The 22,688-nt window shown below is 47.9% G+C and overlaps 2 protein-coding genes across 4 annotated transcripts in view; both read right to left on the reverse strand.

Annotated features, from left to right (window-relative positions):
• The window catches only part of LOC135386090 (protein draper-like), a 169,438-nt gene that overhangs the window by 107,982 nt on the left and 38,768 nt on the right, over positions 1 to 22,688 (reverse strand). For all 3 annotated transcript variants that reach the window (XM_064615817.1, XM_064615816.1, XM_064615813.1), the window contains exon 2: positions 1,451 to 1,510. The gene's annotated coding sequence lies outside the window, so the exon portion shown is untranslated. The remainder of the gene's footprint in view (positions 1 to 1,450; positions 1,511 to 22,688) is intronic.
• Positions 6,282 to 11,627, reverse strand: LOC135385024 (uncharacterized). The gene has a single exon (XM_064614201.1). The coding sequence runs from the start codon at positions 11,625 to 11,627 to the stop codon at positions 6,282 to 6,284; it is 5,346 nt and encodes a 1,781-aa protein (XP_064470271.1).

The following is a 22,688-nucleotide window of genomic DNA, read 5'->3' on the forward strand; positions in this document are numbered from 1 at the left end:
GTTTCCGCACCACACCGCTAACATCCCCAGTTGAGGATCAAAGACGGCTAGCATAAAGGCGAGTTCCCACATACAGCGCTTCGCTTTATAGCGCTAGAAAATAGCCCTCAAAATCTCGCGCTGTTTTCCCGCCTGCCGTTCTCACATACAACCGAGCACATAGCGCTATCCCGCTGGTGTCACGAGATATCTAATTGCGACACGATGTACCGGTGCTACCGTGATTGCTTATTGTCGGCGTCGGGTATCCGTAGCATGACGGGGGATGACACTTTCGATGCTGTGATCGCGATACCAGACCACAGTAACCAAACACCCATGCATTGGCAAATGAAACTCGTGGCCATTTTTACGACGTCGTCGTCGTCGTCGCATTCCCGCCTTGCTGCTTCGAGTGATCGGAAGCAAAACAAACCCCAGCTTCCGCGACGTCACGGCTGAAAGACTCTCACGATTGGTTAACGCAGACTCACCGCTCAATATAGCGCTAGAAAAGTTGACCGCGACTCTACTTCGACAAGAGCGGTTTTATAGCGGTTCGTAGCAATGCGAGGAGGAAAATATAGTGCAATTTTGTAGTACTATGTAGCAAAGCGCTATATGTGGGAACTGGCCTTAATGCTCCCTGTGGGATAGAAAGACGTGTACGATTGTTGTGCTATATTCCATGGTGTGTTGTCAGCCAGAGCGTCCCGAGGAGGTGAGCTCAATGCCGTCAACGTTGATGAGCTGCTTGCAAACGAAAGGAACATTTCACACGCGCACGATAGATGGCATCTTGCGCTAAAGTGCGCATGGGTAGCGTGGCGCGGAAACAAGATGGCGCATGCTTCCTCTTGGAACTCAGTGTCGATACTCTGAAGCGAAGCTTATTTAGTGACTCTAGCGTCACTCAGCGGCGAGTCACAGCGCGTCGTGACTGCTTCACTGCGGAAAAGGTTCATACACCGCGAAGCCTACTTCACAACCCAAGACCTTTCCACGACGATCGATGTCGAGTGCATTTGCGACTGTGCAACAACAACAACTTTATTTGAGCTGATGAATGATAAGTTTCACGTGCAATAGTATCAAAATAACAACAACTTTCTCGTGCCGCAAATCCATCTCTGCAGTTACCGCTAGCAGCCGCGGTCGACTGAGAAATGAATGCACTCAACTGCTTATTGATTCCAAACGAAGTACGTATTCGCAGACGCCGCGGGGCTCCCTTTGTCGATATATAGGAACCTGGTAAGCACCAACTGCCTATGCAGATAAAAAGAACGCGAAGGAAAATGCTGACAATACAATAACAGTTCCACGCCATCAACCCACCACTGCAAAGTGGTTGTGAATTTGCATTGCAGGACGTTCTCAAACAATATTTACACCGGCAAAATACGCGGACAAATTGACGCATTATTGCACTGACCTAAAGGAGAAGGAAAAAGATAGGGAAAATACTCACCAGTCTCAGATAAGGCGAAAATGATCCTTGATGACTATCACCGTGCCGGAAATACAGAATCTGCAGTGCAAAAGTACATAATTAAATAAATACCAATATACTGTATCCTTATGCGCGGGTGTAGGGGAAAATGGTCCCGGAAAATATGGTACGAAAAAAAAAAAAGAGAAAGAAAACTCCCCGCAGGTTCCTGCGCGCGCAATACAGGGGCGTGGTAGCAGATAGCTCACGAAACACATCACAGCCGACCGACTCTTACCATTCGCTCTCCCGATTTGTTGAAATTGGGAGGCATAGATTTTCTTTTCATGTGTTAATGAATAACAAAATCTGCACGCCATTCAGTGAGTAACATAAAAGCGATATCATTCGTTGCACTAGTTCGCCTGATGACAGCATTTTTCTATTGTTGGTCAGACACGGGCTATACAGTTGACCCCTGCACCTTTTCTATGTCGATGTCTATGGAGAATAAAAGCTGTACGCCCTCTCATTCATTGTTTTATTGCCCTTACAACTCCGCTTCTGCTGAAGATACGGTTCATCGACATAGAAAGTATGAGAGAACAACTGTAAAACCTGTGTCTGACTCTGACCACACCAACCATAGGAAAATATAGCATCCAGGTTGTGTTTGGAACTACATCCGAGGACCCCCACGTACAGCGAGCGTGAAGTCGGAGCGTAAGGTTAGTGAGCTCAGTCTAAACAGTTTATATGCTTTTAATTTGTTTAATTGGTATAAATACAGAAGGTAACGTGTCATTTTGCTCACTACTCTGTAATACTTCCCTTTATAAAAGAACGCGGGTACCATTTTCCCGGCCTATCTGCCAGAAAAATACGCAGAAGGTAGCAGGACCTTGAAGAACCGCCTCCTAATCTTGTCGCGTTGTCTGTCTCTGTACTTCAATGAATAAAAAAAAATTAAAAATACACACACACAGAGAATGAGGGAGAGAAACAGAATGAATAGACAGACGTCATCTGCTCAACACAACTGGTGCAGCAAATGTAATCGCTTTTGCCTCATTGATGGCGTGCAGCTTTTATTATTCATTAACATGAATGTTAATTAAACAAGCCCATATCTCCCAATTTCAAACCAGGAGGGCGAATGATAGCACTTGGTCGGCTATGATCCGTTTCATCAGCTACCCACAACGATGCTCTTGTATTTGTGGGCGCACGGAACCCCGCGGGATCATTATTTCCACCCATGCAACCAGGGAGCAGAGACCTTATTTTTTTTCGGCACCAAATTCTCCAGGACCATTTTTTCCGGAACCCCTTGTGCACACAATGCAAACACGTATGATGTGCACTGCAGGCACTGCGACTCCGTATCAATCGCGTATTAATGACAAAAATCAGGAACACTCTACTAAAGGTACAAACGGAAAGACATGGAGCTGAGGAAACACCAGGGCTGACAAAAACACATAGAGGCTCCACACGCCTAAAGAACAATGAAATTAGTGCAATTGACGAATAAAGCCAATGAGCATCCCTAGTCGTAATTGATTACTGTTTTGATGTTTGTCGTTATTGAACTAGAGCTCTAGAAAGAAAAAAAAAAAAAAAGAAGGAGAAGAAGAAGAAGAAGAGCACTCCCGAATCGAAATCGGGAGGGTTCAGATTCAAACCCTTGCGCCGACACTCATGGGTTTTCTCACGAATCATTTGAAGTTCAATCAACTAGTCAACCACAAAAAATTAGGTAAATAGGTTTCGTAGGCTTTATGCTTTTCATGTGACATTTGGTTCTATGTCACTTTCAGTAAATCAGTTGTCTGATCTTCCTGTTCTTCACAGTCATTGCAAAAAAGAAAGAAAAAAAGAAAGAGAGCGAGAGAGAGAGACAGAAGAAAGAGAGCGAGAAAGAAAAAAACACACACGATAATCTGGCATAATTTTTATACTTTGAACACGAAGCTGAAGATGATTATAAAGCCAAGCTTATTTTGCGAAACCGGTGGGGGCGTTGTTTCCTATATAGCAGTTAACCAACGGCGCCATTTCCTCAGTCCAATTCTTTACAATTGCGCAACGAGCCTCAAAACGCTCGCCCTTATCAGCAAAGCCCGGATATGGTGAACTGTAGCCCGGAAGGACAGTCAACGACGCCATCTTGCTTTGGCACGTTCAATGATATTCGCTGCTGGGTTCTTGCCCTGCCTTCGCAGAGTCGGAAGCTTTGCTCACCGCTTTCTTTGCCGCGCGCTAAGATAGGCGCGTGATACGGGTGGTGACATTCGGAGCACGTTCACAGCACTATGCAGGGCGTGGGAAGTTTGTATGCATGAAATGTGTACGCATAGTAAGTGTCGCATGTGCAGAAGGGCAAGCCAGTGTTGACCGCTCTTTAATGTAATTCAAGCAGATATCATGTAGAGGGTGGGGTGCCCTGAACGCCCGTCATGGTTCGTGCCGTGTAACACAGATGCTTCTCACGCGAAGATCTGCATTAATAGAGAGTTTCAGTACCGCGAACGCAATCACTTTGAGTACGCAAGAAAACGGCGGGTGCGCACAGGCCATGCGTCGAACGTTACTTTGCGTACAGCGCGTGCGCTGTGTGAACACGCTATTTCCTTGCGTACGCAGTAACAGAACTCTCTATTAACACTAATATGGAGTAGACTTACACGCAAGCTGAATCAGCGTATATATGGTACCTCAACTCACCAAGATTTAAGAAAAGACGGAGCGCACTTGCTCCCCAACTGAATGTCCTTAGCAGTCGTGTATCCTATAGTCGCTACTACTTTGCATTGTACGTAATTAGCGAATTAGATAAGATCAATTAGCTAACTATTAAAACATCAGTCAAGGGCCGACGTGAATGGAATGTTGGAGAGTGCCTTGGGAAAGACCAGAGTGAGGTGTTTCGAACAATGTGCGCTTTGTGTGGCTTTTTTTTCTTCCTCCTAATACAAAGTCCGCGACTACAAAAAAATACAGCGTGTATAGTTACATATAGTTACTATACAGCGCTCCTGTATAGTTTCCCTTTTTGATCTTCATATCGGTACGTGCATCCATATTTTATCTTCATATCATCCTGAATAGAAAAGGAGAATACAAATGACAGGATATCTAAAATTATCTATCTGATTCGACCCCTTTTTACTCTTCGCCACACCCATTCATTCATTCCTCTTCGAGCTATATACTCGTGCATCGTAGAAACCTACGAGTCGATTATTGAAACCCCGAGAAGCTTAATCGTTATACTTTCGCCCCTCAAACTAGCAATTCCAAAGCTGCCGAGTAAGAAGCCTTTATGTACGACGTAAACCTACAAGACCCCAGGTCACAACACCTGTAGTGAAATGTTTCACAGAAGCTCATTAGGCGACCCCGACGGAGCAAACACGGCATCTGGCCCCAAAGCAGTATACCGTTATTGAGCTTCTATAATCGAGCCGCACACGTTGACAAGTAGCCGAGCTAGAAGTTAATTAGTGCGAGCCCCGTATTGGTCGTGGGATGCATGGGTGGAGCTGCGCGACATTTTCTAATTTTTTTTTATAGATGACCAGCGTAGCACACATTTCTCTCTCCCATATCCTCATTTCCTTGCGCAGAATCAGGTACTGCATAATTTAGGGCAAGTGCTGGGTAGATGTAATCCTGAATGCGAAATCGTGTCTCACCCCAAGAGATTTGGGAGCAATTTCAAAGGCGCCCTATTGCTTTAATGGTTAATAAAAACGGATAGCGTCATAATGCGCGATGAATATATGTCCGCGAACGAGTCGGTCACAGGCTCACAGCGCACAGCATTAGGAATTATAATGATATGAACGAGAATAACCAGCATTATGAATTTATAGTCGCTAACCATGTATAACGTCTTACTGAAAGGTGGGTTTGTTTTGTTTTAAGGGTGCTCAACAACGGCACTTGCCTACCTATGCCAAGCAAATGGGATTGTTGGAACCCACTCTTTCTGGGATGCTGTTCACCGTCGATGGAGAGAGCGAGTTCTAATCCCGTTTGCTTTGCACGAGATGGAATGCGATTACAGCGAGTCATCTGAATATGTGTTACTTGGTCCTTGGGCCACCTCGTCGTTGTACCGTCCAGACATGTACAAGATACCCAAAAATGTATTTAAGATAAGATAATAAATACTGACGTCAGAATGTAATTAAGATAGAGTATAAATACATGAAAATTAAAGTAATTAAGATAGAGTATAAATACATGAAAATTAAAGTAATTAAGATAGAGTACGAAATACTTCAAAAAGTATCTGAAATACAATTAAGATACTATTTATTCTTGAACGCAAAAAGTCACCAGTCACTGGTCAATGCGGCGAGTCGCCGCTATATGTGACATGAATCACCTAAAATCCGCGTACTATGCAAGCCGTCATTGTGTGATAGGAGTCATCTAAACACAAGTCCCAAAAAGATGACAAAGAGATACCATATTACTTCACTAAATATATGTGACCCAGAACAAAGCAAACTTCTAGCAGGTCCCTGCTGTTACGGAATGCTGGTTCCATTCGTTGCGTTAGTGTAGCCCGGATAAAGAAACACAACTACGTCCGTTCGATGAAGGTGAAAAACACACTCTGACTTTATTCTATACAGAACCAGAAACTCTCACAAGGAGAGAGAGAGGAGGGGGAACGGAAATGCCAGACTAAACAAACTCAGAGCCGAGATCATCTTCGACTTCGATCCGATTTCACCCTGGCGTGGTGGGTCTCGGGGTCAGGTACACAAACTCGGTGCGTAATATGTGGTGTCTCGTTCGCAGTCCCCTGAAGGGGCCTCACACAACATCCTCCCGGCCCGGAATGATCGCTTGATTAGTGTCGATCATTTAGAAGCTCTAGTGGACACATCAGTTGCACAGGTCGGCGGGTAACCACCCCTGAGGTCAGCTTCACAGTGCATGATCGCACGTGTCCATCTGGTGAAGTGTGCACTTTTTGCACTCTCGCAATCTTCCACATCTGCCGAGGAACCTTCTCGTCATAAAGAACAACTAGGTCTCCCTCTTGTATCTTCGAAGTTGGCCTATTTGGTGCCAAATGCGCAGAGCGAAGTTGTAATATATATTCTCTCTGCCACCGTTTCCAGAAATGATCCAGTGTCTGTACACGGTGTTTCCATCTCCGTGTGAGTTGCTGTCTGCCAAATGTTGGCACGTCAGGTACACTCGCTTCAGGTACTGCTGCGAGTCGCCTTCCAATTAAAAAGTGGCCCGGGGTTAAAGGTTCCGGTTCGTTGGGGTCGGAAGAGATGAAGGTTAGTGGGCGTGAATTTACGACCGCTTCGACTTCGTGCAGTACTGTCGTCATCTCCTCGAAGGAGAGAAATGCTCTTCCGAGGACCTTCCGGAGACATTCTTTTACAGAGCGTACCAAGCGCTCCCAAAATCCTCCCCACCATGCTGCCCTTTCCACTATGTATTTCCACTTGATGTTTTCTGTTGCGTAGAAGTCTTGAATTGCCGGGGCTTTTAGGGCTTCTCCCATCTTTTGGAGATCCCGAGAAGCTCGTTTAAAGGTGGAAGCGTTGTCCGTGTAGATAGTGGAGGGTCGTCCCCTTCGTGCGACAAATCGACGGAAACTAAGAAGGAATGACTTCGTCGTGAGGTCCGAAACCAGCTCCAGGTGAATCGCACGTGTCACCGCGCAAGTGAAAAGGGCGATATAGGATTTCCCCCTTTCATCGTTGATTTTGATGTAGAGCGGGCCGGCAAAGTCTATTCCCACGATGGTGAAAGGCGCTTGCTGCGTAATGCGGTCTTTCGGCAACGGTGCCACAGGTGCGCTGGACTGGTTGGCCCTGAATCGCATACAGACCATGCATTTGCCTATGGTCCGGCGCACGAGTTGTCGCGCTTGAGGAATCCAATAGCGCTCTCTGAGCTCCGTCAAGGTGTCCTGAATTCCTCCGTGCAGGACTCTTCGATGGGCAGCGTTGACGATAAGCCCAGTCAATTCGTGGTCTTTTGGTAGCAGTAAAGGGTGCTTCACTTCTTCTGAGGCGTCCGAATAGTGAAGTCTCCCCTCGAGGCGAAGTAGTCCATGTTCGTCTATGAATGGTCGCAAGTTCGTAATGCTGGAATTGTCATCTATTCGTTCGCCATGAGACAGCTGCTGAATTTCAAGAGCATAAGCGTCATGCTGGGCTCTCTTGAACCAGTAAAGCTCCGCTTTCTTGATTTCGTCGGTAGTCAGCATCCCTCGCAGGCTATTGTGTGATTGGTGACAATTCTCGATGAAACGTAGGGTCCATGCAGTGACGCGTAGAAGTTTGGAGTATTCGCTGAAGCGACTCAGGTCCATCAATGGTTGCTTCGTGTTGTGAGTCACCTGTAGACAGCTCACTTCGGATTTGCGTAGCTCGCACAGCAAAGTTTGGGGAAACGCGGTGGTCTTCGTGAGGGAATTTGGCCACGCACCTTCGTATTCTGAAAGCCACTCTGGGCCCTTCCACCAGTTTCTGCTGTGGACCAAAGATTCTAAACTCAGTCCTCGTGTAAGCATATCCGCCGGATTCTGACTGCCCGGACAATGTGACCATGAATGCGGATCGGTTTTTGATTGAATTTCCATCGTCCTGTTGCACACGAACGGCTTCCAGCGGCTAGCTTGTCCTTGGATCCAGTGGAGGGCTATCGTCGAATCTGTCCAGAACTGCTTCAGATGTATATGCAGTTTGAGGCACTCCTCGATATATTGAGCCAGTCGTGCTCCAATGAGTGCACCCATCAGCTCAAGGCGGGGCAAAGTCAACTTCTTCAAAGGAGCCACACGTGACTTGGCGAAAACGAGGTTAACACTCACGTTTCCGTCCCAATCTTCGACTCTTAGGTACACGCATGCACCGTATGCAGTCGGGCTTGCATCGGTAAAGGTATGCAGTTGGACCGAAAATATATTTTCTCCAATTCCTTCCATCACGTAACGTTTGACGGATAGCTGTTCGATCAACGGTAATTCTTGACACCACGTCTCATACTCCTGAGATAGGTCGTCTGGCAGAGAGTCATCCCATCCCAGTCCTTGTTCCCAAATACGCTGGAACATCGTCTTCACTCGTACAGTGTACGGCGACAAGAACCCCAACGGGTCGAAGAGACGTGCGGACTGTCGCAGTACAGAGCGCTTCGTATTCTTGGCGAGAATCAGGACGTCCAGCATCCTATCGTTCGAGAATTTTAAGGTGTCGTCTGTCCTGTTCCATGAGACTCCCAATACTTTATCCATGGTTGGATCGATGAACGTTTTGTCGTTTGGTACTGCCGTTCGTCCGTCGTTCCGGAAATATTCCTGGAGTTCTGGAGAGTTCGTAGTCCACTTCTTTAGCTCCATACCTGCCGTCTTTAATACTTCATTCGCCTTCTCGTAGAGGTGCTTTGCTTCGGCAACGTTGCTTGCACCGGTAAGCAGATCGTCTACATAGAAGCAGTCGATAAGTGCAGCCGCCATTTCGTCTTTGCAGTTTTTCATGTGGTATTGCAACGTAGCGCTGAGCAGAAATGGGCTGGACGTTGTACCGAACGGTACCCGTGTCATCCGCCATTCTTGAATGCTTGAGCTACTTTGGTTTTGTGTCGGCGGATAGGTGTACCACAGAAAGCGAAGGGCGTCTCTGTCGCTTTCGTCGACCTCGATCTGGAGGAAGGCTTTGCTGATGTCTGCAGTAAGTGCTATCTTGTTGAGACGGAATCGGAGTAGAATCGGTAGGAGTTCGTTCGTTAGTGTTGGTCCCTTTTCCAAATGGTCGTTCAGGGAACCTGTGTTAGGGGCGTGCGAAGAAGCATCAAAAACCACGCGAGTTTTTGTTGACACCGCATCGTTCCGTATCACAGCCCTGTGTGGCATGTAATACACTGGTGTGCTAGACGACATCGTTGGTGGCACCGTCTCCGCATGACCGTGAATCATGTAACTCCGGATTGCTTCGTCATAGTCTTCTACCATTCCTTCTCGTTGCAAGCGTTTCGTTAAACTGTACAGTCGTCGCAGCGCAACCTCGCGGTTGTCATGTAGCTTCTCGGTGTTTGTCTGTTTCCAGGGCATCCTCACTTGGTACCGGCCGTCGACGTACTTGACGTTTCGTTCAAATTCGTTGAAAACTTCGTTGTCGTGTTCAGTGTTGCCATTCGGTGTATCAGTGACCCCGATAGCTTCGAGCTCCCAGAGTCGACGAAGCGATGTTGCGTCATCCGTCTCGACTGTAGCGCTGATTCTAAGTACACAGACAACAGTGTTCGTTACTTCTTTGACGGTCGTTTCCATTTTTATTGGGCCCTGGAATGTCCACCCGAATTTCGATTCGACTGCTACTAAATCTTGATCATTAGGTGACCTTCGTAGGCGTCCTGTCAGGAATCTCCACATCTGATCCGTGCCGAGAAGCAGGGATAGTCCAACTTCCGCCTGTACACCGGGGAACATCACTGTATCTGCGATGTTTTCGCCATCATTTTTCATTGCAGTCATAAGCGACAGGTCCGATGGAGTCCGGACGAGGTCCTGGCAGATGAACGGGATAACGATGGCTTCGATGTCGTATTCCCTCGCGTCGTACTGGCTGCGGAGGCGCAACTTGACCACCTTTCGTTGTTGAACACGGCTCGTGGTGCTATCTGCGAACGTATTAAGTTGCAAGTTGATGTGACCGACGACAGGAGCCTGCAATTTCTGTGCAACGTCTTCGCGTATGAAAGTTCGCTGACTGCCGCTGTCTATGATTCCCCGTATGTAGGTACATCGGCAGTCTGTGACAGCCCAAGCTTGGAAGGATGGAAGCAGTACCGTGGAATCGTTGTCATTTGATGGTGTAGTCCCGCAAGAAGCCACTAGTCCCGATACTTTCTGGGCGTCAGCCCTATTTTTGCCTTTCTGTCGCCACTCTGGGTCGCACATCAATGTGACATGACGTCCGCCGCAGTGTTGACAGGTCACATTCATTCGGCACTCTTTCGATCGATGACCCTTTTTTGTACACCGAAAGCAGCATCCCTCTCTGCTTAAAACATTCTTTCTTTCGGAAAGTGGCATGTTTCTTGTACATGATCCAGTCGCATGGTCATTCGTTCCGCAAAAGAGGCATGCACGTTGCTTCGGGTCCACTCCAGCATGCAGTACAGCCGCGCTACTTCTGTTGCGTTGCTGCTTCTTATTGTCATGCTGTCGATCCGTGGACAGTCTTCGTTCGGTAATTCCGGATCGTTCACGACTCTCAATTTCTATTCTGAGGAATCTGAGAAGCTTTTTGAGCTCACCCATGTCCTGTTCTCCCGTCGAAGTGGAGCCGTCATCACAGGACTCGTTGTCTTCCTCGTGCTGCGACGCCATGGTTGGAGTGTCCATACCATAACTGTCTCGTCGATGAAACTCCACCACCATGTCCGGAGGTAACGATGTCAGCAGGATGTCGCACAACATAGCCGAGTACGTGTCGATGCGAATTCCTAGAGCAGTCAACCCTCTGGTGTTGGTCTGCACGCGGTCATAGAGTGTCCGCAGAGCCTGGACGTCGCTTGATGATTTGACGACGGGAAGTCTTCTCAGTCTTCCTATATATTCCCTTTCGATGCTCTTGCGGTCGCCGAAACGCTGAGTTAAGATCGCAATGGCGTCGTCGTAGGTTGCGTCCGTCACCTGGAGTCCAGATATTGCGGAAGCAGCTGATCCGCTTAGCTGACCTTGTAGATATTGAAATTTGTCGCTCTTTGACAAATTGGGGTTGTCGTGAACTGACAGTCTAAATTGCTCCCAGAAGTGCTGCCACTGAAGCAAATCGCCGTTAAAGCGCTGTAGACTAAGTTCAGGCAACTTGACACCCGCCTTCCGTTCAGTGGGCCTTGGCATTGACATCCCAGCTGAAGTTGCACTCGTCGCTGATGCTGAAACAGGCGTCAGTCTTGTCTTCAGTGCTGCGATAGCTTCGGCAGACTTGTCCTCGTATTCGATGATGGTCGTGTATTCCGTTGTTATATCCTCGTCTTTGACAAATTGCTCTATTTCTTGATTGAGTTGTTTGAGCTCATCTTTACTTGTCGTTAAACGTTCGAGGAGAACCCTTAAGGTATCTTCCGTCGTGGATTCGTTGGAAAGAGCATCGCCTACCTTGTTGACGAGGTTCGTGATATGGCCGCGTCGGACAGTCCTCTTCGCTTTGACGCGTTCCATCGTTGTAATCGTAGTTGTCGGTAGAAGTTTCAATATCCAGGTTTCCCGGGTTTCGGCACCATGTTACGGAATGCTGGTTCCATTCGTTGCGTTAGTGTAGCCCGGATAAAGAAACACAACTACGTCCGTTCGATGAAGGTGAAAAACACACTCTGACTTTATTCTATACAGAACCAGAAACTCTCACAAGGAGAGAGAGAGGAGGGGGAACGGAAATGCCAGACTAAACAAACTCAGAGCCGAGATCATCTTCGACTTCGATCCGATTTCACCCTGGCGTGGTGGGTCTCGGGGTCAGGTACACAAACTCGGTGCGTAATATGTGGTGTCTCGTTCGCAGTCCCCTGAAGGGGCCTCACACAACACTGCTCGGCGAGGTCAGAATTCGGCGCTACCACGTCAGGGCACACATAATAGAACCCTCACTCGCCAATGATTAGTACATACGGGGCAAGATCTCTAAATGGAGACTTCCAAGAAAGGCCAATGTCCGGGTCAAGTTCGAGGACTCATGGAATTTCCACTGAACAAGCAAAATAATGGAAAGACGAGACACAGAAAGTTTTAGAGGGAGATCCAAAATATGTAATTAGAGTATTGAGTAGAAAATACCATAAAATGTACTTTAAATAGAGTACAAATACACGAAACAAAAAATATTGAGTAGAGTACCAAGATACCGCAAATTGTATTTAAAATACAGTATTTTAAATTCAATACTCCAAATACGTACAAGTCTGGTACCGGCTGACCATCGAAGCTGCAGGACAGTTCCTTTCGAACATAGCACTAGCCTGTGGCTCCCTTCAGGTAGCAGCTAAGAACCAATGAATGCAGAGTAGCAGATCCTATACCTCGTGAGCAGTCTCTCTGCATATATATATCATATCCACCACCTTCTCACTCTCTATTTGTGTTTACCCGGGTATTTGCTTGTCTGATTTAGCCAGGGTTGGAGGGTATCGTGTGTGCTGGGACGACTTTACGGGCAACCGCCCCGACAGTTTTAAAGCGCCTGAGGGAAACAGAGGGGGAAAAACTAGACAGCACACAGTCAATGCTGAGATTCGAACCCGGGTCCACACGCAGTTTTTGGCTCGAAACGCGATTATCCTAAGCGTGGACACTGCGCTAACGACAACAACAACAAATTATGAAGCTATACGATGAATAAGGAAATTTATCACACAGCGTTAAAACAACGAAATGCCAATTGGCGAAGAGAAGCTGGAAACCTTACATATGTTAGTCACAAAAGCGCTAACCTCAGAACAAATAAAAAAGCACAGAACAAGCTAAAAAAAAATAGAGGTACGGAAACGAGAAAGCACAACACGGACAAGTACTCCCCGGCCGTTTTTCACTTCGCAGTAAACAACAAGGCAAGACGTACCCACGTCATAATAATGTCTCCTCTATGACATCTCCCCCCAAAGCATGTACTATAGTGCAGCCACGAGCGCATACCAGCATAACTTGCGCCGCAAACACCGCGGAATACTCCAGCGGATGTTTTCTTCGCTCGTGGTACACTGATCACGAACAACCGACAACACCATGGAATGCGAGACAACCCAATACTCCTGTATGTTTTCGCTTAGAAAGCATTCTTCTTGGCGCAGAGCGTCATCGTCCACCCGTTGCGCACATGACAACGGCGATGCCGCGATGCTGCACGGTGCCGTTCACACCAGGGAAGTTACTGGTCGCCTGCTTGTTCATTTGCTCACCAAATTCAGCTTTATTTTCCTTCGGACAACAGGAGCATTCAGACAAAAGCTATTGAGCACAGCGACGGAAAATACACAGAGCGAAAGACAGTTGTCGGTACATGACCAAAGGCTCAAAATGTACACGTAGTATACCGCCTTACTGTTTGCAGTGAACGCCGGAAGAGTTTTCGGTTTTTCATACTTTATTGAGTAGCCACATTGTCGAAGCGCGCCTGTTTATATTTTAAAACAAAGAGGTGTCTGTCTACATATGATGAACTTAGATACTTCGAACACGATTATCGTCCTCTACAACGCAACGAAACAAGCATATGCAGACAATTCAGATAACGCTGTAGTGTATAGAAGCAAAAAGTCGGCCTCGAGAGCAACCTTTTGAAAGTTATCCGTAGTTTACCTGTTCATCGGCATTAAATCTTTGAGCACCGCACCAGCAGCTGAACTCAATTTTCCCGAAATGAATACGGCTACGTTACGATGTGCATCAGCTAAGCCATCAATCTAGCCTCTGCCATGCAGAGGTATCTAACGTAGGTCGAAGACAAGTCAACCGCACTGAGTAGATAGGGCACCTGCACAGAGTTTCCCGGCAGCGATCGAAGGTGCCGCAAACAAAAGAGCAACCTCATTTGGCCACTGATATATCGGCTATAGGGCTCTCCTCGCCAAAGAGCTTTTGCACCACATACACACCCGAGGCACGCACCACTAGGGATACGTGTCCGCTGCGATAATCTCGAACGCCAACCGCACGCGCGTGGCCGATGCTCTTCTTTCCATATGAACAGCCAAAGTGGACGTTCTTTTTTATATATTTTTTGTAATATCTTACGAAATACGAAGAACGCTTTTATGGTTTTGCTTGATAACACCGAATGCCTTTATAGATATAGAGTAGTTGTAGAGTTGTGCGTAACGCGTTACTAGTAACTGTGTTACTTGTAATGAATTACTTTTTTGTAATTTTTCGAGTAATCAATTACTCTTCTGAGCAATCGATTACTCAGTAATTGATTACTTCCGCAGAGATTAACTTATCAGTCAGATGTTCTGCCCCAAGTCAAGCCCCTCGTGCCGTCAGCTTTTGTTGGGCCGTTCTGCTATAGCAAGCGGAGGTCATTGTAATAACGTTCTGGAATTTCAGGGTCTCTCCCCCTAACCTCTTCCTACACCAGTGTGGTAGTACCTGAAGCTTTGGAGGTTTTTCAGCTGTTCTGCTGTTGAACGTTTTTCTCTTCTTTTCTTCTTTTTTTTTTTTTCTATTTTGAGGCACACTAAGACGGTTATAATTTGCGCGAATGCAGAGTAATGACCGGAGTAACGCGCTACTTTTCTATTCGTTACTCAATTACATTTGGCAATGGTAATCAGTTACTTTTTCTGTAGAAGTAACGGTAACGGTAATCAATTACATTTTTCGAGTAACGGGCACAAGTCTGGTTGTGGTCAACCACGGTGCGCAGCTATATCAGCCTTCCATGCCTCAAATAACCCTTGCACGTGTTTGTACGCTAATGCATAGTGCATCGGAGCTGAGGACGCGTGCCGCTGGCTCCAGCTGGAAGCTATACAGAGCTCTACCACAGTCACAAATACGTTACCGCTATACAACGCAACAAACACGGCCTGTTTGCATAAAAGTTGAATACGAGTCTAGTCTATATACGACTCAGTCTCAATGGCCTTGCCAGTGCGTTCTGCACACGCTCGCCGCTCGTGCGGGAAGCGCTGCCAAAGCTATTTAGAATGAGGACTCGTCAACTTTTATGCCATTGTGCCTTCGGGTAGGGCCGCACCCCATGTGGCGAATTTCTCCATTCACCATAATTAATTTATCTGTTGCCTTTGGTATACAAGCTTGTGTTGTATCGTTGGCACCTCTTGACCATCATTGCTGCAGCTAGCGAAATTCAATTTCTTTCACTGCACCCCGCACCCGACTCCTTCTGCAATGTGAATTCCTTCGTGACAATAAGGATTGAGAGCCCACCCGCCTTCCCTGGTAGGATATGTTATATGTGATTTGAAAGGAAAGGTATGCCAGGCTGCGGTCAGTTTGCTATTCATGTAAATACGAAGGGGGAAAAAAAGGACGGTTACGAACGACTCCTGCACCGCGAATTCCAGCGTCATGTGTGTGTGGTTGAGTGGTGATGCATTAAAGTTCGTACACAAACTGTCTCTTGCAGTGTGGTGATCACTGCTTTGTGGTCGTTGAAATGGTTGTCGAGATGAGTGATGTCTTGATCGAAGTGTGTGTTCTCAATGACCAGGTCAATGCACGATCGGTGTCTGGTGGTGGGTTGGCGGACGTTGGCGCGTAGCGTGAGGTCTAGTTGATGGGACATGTTTTCTAAGAACGCCGTGTTGTGTCTTGCCCGCTGAAACGTCGAAGTACCCAAAGAGGAGGAGCTTGTTAGCGTGGTAAGGTGTGAGTACGTATACAGACGCGCATCCGTTCCGTCGTGGCGGAAAGCGAGCCGCGAGAGGTAACACACGGCTATCACGCACGAGTCCACTGGGCATCTGCACTGCACAAATGTCTCCGATGTCATCTTCACAGACGGGCACTTCGGTCCCGGCGTGCACCGAAGGGGGATGCACAGCGCAATGGGTTTTACGAGTACATTTAGGACTCCCGTCCTCCTGTAACGCGAATTCCAGCGTCCGTGCGCTGCGCGGTGGCCTCCTCTCCATGCGCCCTTACCCAATGCGTTTTTTTCTTCGCATTCCCTTTGCGTCGCAGCTTTCGTTGTTTTGTACGGTGCACGCAGGTCACGGAACCAATAGGTCTGCACATAACAGCTGTCGCTGTACCAACATGCGGTGAAAGAATGAGCGTATGAAGAAACTAGAGGTGCCGTTGGTCGCTGTTCACTTGCTGATCTCTGGTATCATACGTACTCAAAGTTTGCTAATAACACTCCTGTCACTTGGAAAGTTCAGAAACACTGCTCTCACGCCGCCATTTCGTGTAGGCCATAGCACAGTAAGGCTGCGCGAAGTCAGTATATGCCCCAAGCGACCTATAGGCGCACGGGAGGTCTTGTACCGCTGATAATCGAGGAGGAAATGCAGGCAGAGCAGATAGGAGAATCAAGCTGGCACATTTTAAGCAAAAATCATGTGGTACGTGCAACGTTAAGACGCAACCGATGGAGAACAGATTCTTTCCTCCTAGATACGTGATCTCGGATAGTGTAGTCCATCGTTGGGTCAATGGATCCCAGGAAGGTGAGGTCTCTCGCGGTGTCCTCCATAAGAGCCTGCTTCTAGCGGTAAAAAAAGTGGCGCATTTTCCGTAGGTATAGGGATAGGTACATATATAGATAAAGGGGGAAAACGACGTTGTATTCCGAAGTGTTCAGGGAGAACGAGCAGCTACATCTCAGGACAGTGACATATTGGGTAATTCTATCCATTGATTTGGTTTGCCTTTGGCACCAGAGCAAATATCCTACTACGTAGGTACGTTGTCGCGTCCAAAGCTATGTAGTTGTTGCGAAATGCACGTAGTCTGTTGAAGACGCTATCTATCGTGATACCATGTCCTGGACAGTGTATAGGCGATAGGTGGTGTTCTTCAACGCAAGTCGTGGTCGACTGCGATGGAATCTGTCTGAGCGCCGGATGTGCTGGATACCCGTTGCCTCACTAGGACTTCGTCGATAGAACTGAAGCTTCTTTTGTTGGCCCTTGTCCGTAGCGGGGCGAGTTCGTCCTGTTCGCGGTCCACCGCGTCACACCACCCTTTAGATGCGGAGCGGCGATAAGAACGAAGACAACTCCATCTCAACTGCAGGAGAAAAGGGAGGACGACCGAGAACGACATGCACTACTGATGGACATAAGACGGCACTCGTTGCCGACACGTCACTACGTCCATGCGCAGGAAAGTGGCGGAGTGGTGCTGCAAAAGAGTGCTGGTCCGCGAAGAGATATGCCCGAATTCTGCGACAGAGTTGCGGAGACGCGAACAAGCATGGGAGTGGTAAGGTCCCAGATATGGCGAGGCAGTGGTTACATGGTTCCCACTGAATTTTGGAACAAAAATTCAAGGGTCTTTCAAGGACCTTTTAAGGCTCAGCCCTCTTTTTGCCTGGGATGTAAAGCACAATTTATGACCCGGGCTTCAACATTTCACAAAATATTTATAAGGTATATAAGCTACAGGTATCACACGAGGAAATAGATAGGTACTGCACAACAGTGATCCGCTCACAGACGTGAATGAACACCACAGAACAGTAAAGATCATAGGGTAGAAAGGAAGGTGGATCAATACAAAGCAGCTGGGAGCCGTTCATTTCATGCCCTTCTGGTTTCTGCTCCTGATTCCTACTTGCAGTGAGTGCTAACACCTATGGTTTGGACACACACATCAATGGGATGATGATGTGGTGGGTCATCCAGCGCCGTTATAGCGGTACACTGCCCCATTGCGCTTGTGGAAAGGATGAGAAAGTGATGATGATGGAAGGATGTCCTTTTAGAGTTCGTCCATCAGTTCAGTGAACTCAGCAACAACTCGTAGGCCTTGCATCTGATGTGAAGGGTCCGACCATGGCCGACCAGAATTTTGGCCAAGTCGAACTGGCGTCGATCGACGCGCTGCAGAGCAGTTTCCATGAGGGCGCGCTCGCCATCGTACAGTCCGCAGACCAGGAGGATGTGAAAGTCACCGCACACACCACACATGGAACATAGGCTGGATGCGCCGACACCGAGGAGTTGTTTGAAAGCCGGTGTAAAAGCCACATGTGGCTTTTACCCTTTAAGTCTCATGCGGTGGAAGACAGTGGTAAAGGAACGTGGTATTTAGCAGGGGAGAGTAAGGGACAATGTGGGGTCAACGGAGTAAAGCAGAGAGTGAGTGGTGATGTCATGTTGCCATTGACAGTGCATCTTGGGGCCAGTGAGGCTTGAGAAGCTATAGTTCTGACTCTGGAAAAGTGGAATTTGCACTCACAGCTCCACGACAGTAAGAAAAAGATGCACAATCAAGGGTTTTCAAGGACTGTGGGAAAATAACAGGGTTTTCAAAACTTTGAAAATTGCATTTTCAAATTCCAGGGCATTCAAGGGTTTCTAGGACCAGTGGGGAACATGGTATTCGATGTGACCGTGATGAGTGCCGAGACATCGGCTGGAGAAATCGCGCGGTGGCGTCGGCTGCCGCGACGTACCGCGCGCAACCGGTAGGCTAGCGTATCCAATGTCGCCGCCGACGGGGAAGGGGCGCTATTTTACGACGAAGATCTAGTCCACGGAATATGACGTCCAGGAAGCAGTGAAGTCAACTGTACGTGTGCCGGTGAGTTGTGCTTCGCAATACGGCGTGACGAGTGCAGCTGTCGACTTGGTGAGTGCAGAAAGCCGTCGATAAACATCGCCATATTATATGTGGTCTATGTCCACGACGGAATCGAAGGATCGAGTAAAGGCGCGTCATCGGCTACGAGAATCACTAACACGCGTGAGATTTGAGTAATACAGCCTCGAAACGCTAGTAAGAATAGACGAAACGCTAGTAAGAATAGACGAGCACTATCTCAACGAATAACGCGATACAATTAAGTCAAACACAACCTACGTACAAGCTTCAGATCAGTCATAAAATTAAGCAAGCGCTCATACTCGGGGATTGATAGGGTGCCTGAATACTAGCTCCATATGTGCAGCCAGTATTGAGGCACCCTAGGGATTGAGTGAATGCAGCGACAGCTGTTGTACAGTGCTCGCAACTTCCGACCAATCTCCCGTTAACGTGAACTCCCTCCGATAAGCGCCCTCTTAGCTCCCTTTTACATCTCCACTTATATACCTCTGCCTCAGTGAGACTTCACCATCTCACACACACACATATACATACAGATTTTTGCATTTTGACACTCCTAATGCTACCGCATTAAAATGTGATGAAGCGGCCTTTATCGTCAGGGCCAGTTCTCACTTGGCGACGCCCACCGCGGCGTCGTGAGCGGGCTGCGGAAGTAGAGGCGCATTTCCGCCGCCCTGTCAGCGCGCACGATTTTCATGTTCCCACCACTGTGGCATTCCGTCGTCCAAAGCAGACGAAAAATCAGGAGGCGTAGCCCTTCTGTGTCACCATATTGGTCGCCAGCTGTCGTTCTCCGCAGCTCTCGCCGACGTCGTGAAAGAAGTTCGGCATGGCAGTTTCTTTTACTCGACGTCTCTCCTCACCCGACTCCGGAAATGCGCGTCTATTTCCGCCGCCTGCTCGCGACGCCGCGTCGGACGTCGCCAAGTGAGAACAGGCCCTCATTGGCAGCTGGTAGGACGTCCTCGGGTTTCCATTTATCGTTTGCTAAGACTATGTCTACGCATGATCCACGTCGCGTTGTTATGTTGGTTGTGTCGTTCCGCAATTGCAGGCTCGATTCTTTTTGTATTGTTGACTCTATAAGATGAGCCACACAGGATTGTGTATTCATCTTCCTGAACTTTCCCTAACCATTCAGCCCGTTCGTTAACCGTATCTTGCCTGCAGCTACCCGGAGAAAAGCAACTGAGACGAGATTGACGAGACAGCAAGCTAGGTCCGTTCCAGAGAGAGGCTACGTCTGGACTGATTTATTGTTTGGCCAGCGGAACGGTCGTGGCACGAGATGATCTGGGCAGATGACGATGAGCTGATGACGGTAGCGGTGCCGCTACAACATCTAAAACTTGGCCAAATTGCTATCGCACTGCAACATCCCATCGTATACTCTCGAGGAGTACCAACACCGTTGTACTTCACATCTAAACCACATATACCCGGCACATCTCACCAATTCCTTCCCTTGGAAAGCTTTAAAATGCTGGATAAACTTTCTTCATCTTCTGATATTTCTGTTGGCTGTCCATACGAGGTACCCGGGTTCGAATCCCGGTGCCAGCTATGCTGTCTGGGGTTTTTCCTGGGTTTTCCTCAGACGCTTTCAGACATATGTCGGCACAGTTCCCTTAGAAGTCGGCCCAGGACGCACATTCCCCCAGGGCGTCAGTCGTGACGTTGCCCACCGTTGTGAGAGCGACAACAGCGAGCCCTTTCACCAGCACCACCACCACCCACCACCGTCCATACGTACTTCGTCGTTTTTCGGCTAAATACGTCGGCTACACCGGCATGAGATGCGATGAGATCCACATACAGCGATTTGCTACATATCGCTAGAAAATACCGCTGTATTTTCCTCCTCGCAGTGCTGCGAACCGCGATAAAATAGCGTTTGTGGAAGTAGAGCTACCGTCAACTTTTCTAGTGCTATTTTGAGCGCTGAGTCTGCGTTAACCAGTCGGGACCTTCATCCCCCGGTGACGTCGCGGAAGCAGTTTTTTTTTTTTTTTTCCAACCAGGCTCACAACGTTGACGAATGTGCCAGACACCCCTGTTGTTGCAGCAGAAGGAGGGGGAGAAGGCTCATCCCGCGTAGAGCAGTTGCTGTGAGTATTAATTTCTTTTACATAAGCTGCACACGATGTATAGCAGGTGCATGCAACTCATTCTAAAGTACAAATTATTAATGTTGACTAATAATCATATAGACAAACAATGATGCATGGTGCAGCAGGTGTGGATGATTTTGACGATGCGTCTTCAATACCCCAGGTTGTTCATATCGCCGTGTTTCGGCACGCTGCTGGCGAGATACACCGCTTACCCACAGGAGTGAGCGCTTAGCAGCTATCGCTGCAAAATAGTAAAACCCCCCAGACTAGGTAACAGTAAAAACCAGAGATTTTCGTTGCCATCCATTATAGAATGCTCGCATTTGCCAAATATGAACATAGAGGGGCCATTTTCATCCCTCACTGAGCACCGTCGCCGGTGACACCGTGCATGATGGCGACGTTTACGACAGGAGAACGATAAAGAAGTCTGGGAACAAAACAATTTCGGAGTTATACGGTGCTGCAACAAAGCGCGAGCTAGTCGCCATGCAGAGAAACTCCAGTAACAGCGCCGGTGGTGATAAATGGCTCAAGTGCTGCTCTGAACAAGGCCGGTTCTTGTGATGGCAAATGACTGCAGCGGCCATCAACGAGCCTACGAAAAGTAGCACTATAGACGCAGTAGGCACGCTGCAACACTACTGGCGCGGAGTGTGAAGCACGTCGGCGAAATATCGCCCCCGATTCGGGGTAGGAACGTAGCTGCGCCGCTATTTGTGGATGTTTGTGCGCCATGGAACTGCAGGCCGTACAGGATTCATCCAGAAGCTTGGGGAGGGCTCTGGAAAGGGATGTTGTCTTACGATAGATCGATTTGCAAAAAAAGAAAAAAAAACTGTCGTGAGGCGAAGAAAATCAATTTATACTGAGTTTGCAGGTCGTCGAGGCTGTTGAACCTTCACGATGAACACGCGACGACTGCTGTGCGTGTGAACGTTCCAAGTTGGCGCGCCAGTTCGCGAAAAGAAAAAGGATAGAGAAAAGCGGCTAGATCCGATAAATCCTCGACAAAAATCCTATGCGTACAATGAAGCCGCCGATATTTCGAACCGAAACTTCTCTTCTACTGACCCGAAAGCGCAAATTTCAACTCAGAGAGTCGTACAGGTAACTAACTTCATAATGGAAAACACACCCGCTGTAACTCGTAGCTTGAAATGTTAGCCTCCATCTTTTACCGCAACTAACAGGAGGCCACTAATGTTGATATCTCATCGTATATAGGTATGAGTGAAGTCGGTGGCGTTGCTCGCTGTGGTTACTCTAGATAACACTTCGTGAGAGAGCCGCGAGACGGGACGGGCCAAAGCTTACGGAGCATCCGGCAGAAGTAATTTACGCTGAAAGCTGGAACGGACTTTCTAACGTTGTCGTCCTCTTTGTCCAGTAGATAAAAACGCAAATGATCGATGCACTCCTTGGTTGTAATCTGTTTCTTTTTTTTCTTTCATCTCGCAGGACAAGAAACTACCAACAACAACTCCAAACCACAATGATCGCGTAATGCTTTCCACCTCCGAATACTTACGCTTATATGTGAGAGAAGACAACAGCGCATGAATCACTGGAGCCCTTGCAATGGCAGGTCCGTCATCCTCGTAGTCAAGTCACGCATGCTACAATTTGGATAATTTGTTGCGTCTTCCACTCATCCCGGCAGCACTTAGGGGGGAACCGCAAGACAAGACGACTAAGAATGAAGACACAAAGAGCCATATCGGCGAAACGTACGCCGGTGACTTGCACTCCGCGGGTCGGCGATATGTCAGGGGACAGCAGAAGCCCATTAGCCGGAGTACCACATCTCGCCGTTTTGGGGGGGAATGCAACGAAACAAAAAAAGAAGAATGCGGTTCCCAATGTCCGTGCC

The sequence above is a fragment of the Ornithodoros turicata genome, chromosome 2 (assembly GCF_037126465.1).
Source record: "Ornithodoros turicata isolate Travis chromosome 2, ASM3712646v1, whole genome shotgun sequence".
Lineage (NCBI taxonomy): Eukaryota > Metazoa > Arthropoda > Arachnida > Ixodida > Argasidae > Ornithodoros > Ornithodoros turicata.

Coding starts and splice junctions, on each gene's coding strand:
- LOC135385024 (XM_064614201.1), bottom strand. CDS start 11,627: ATGGAACGCGTCAAAGCGAAGAGGACTGTCCGACGCGGCCATATCACG.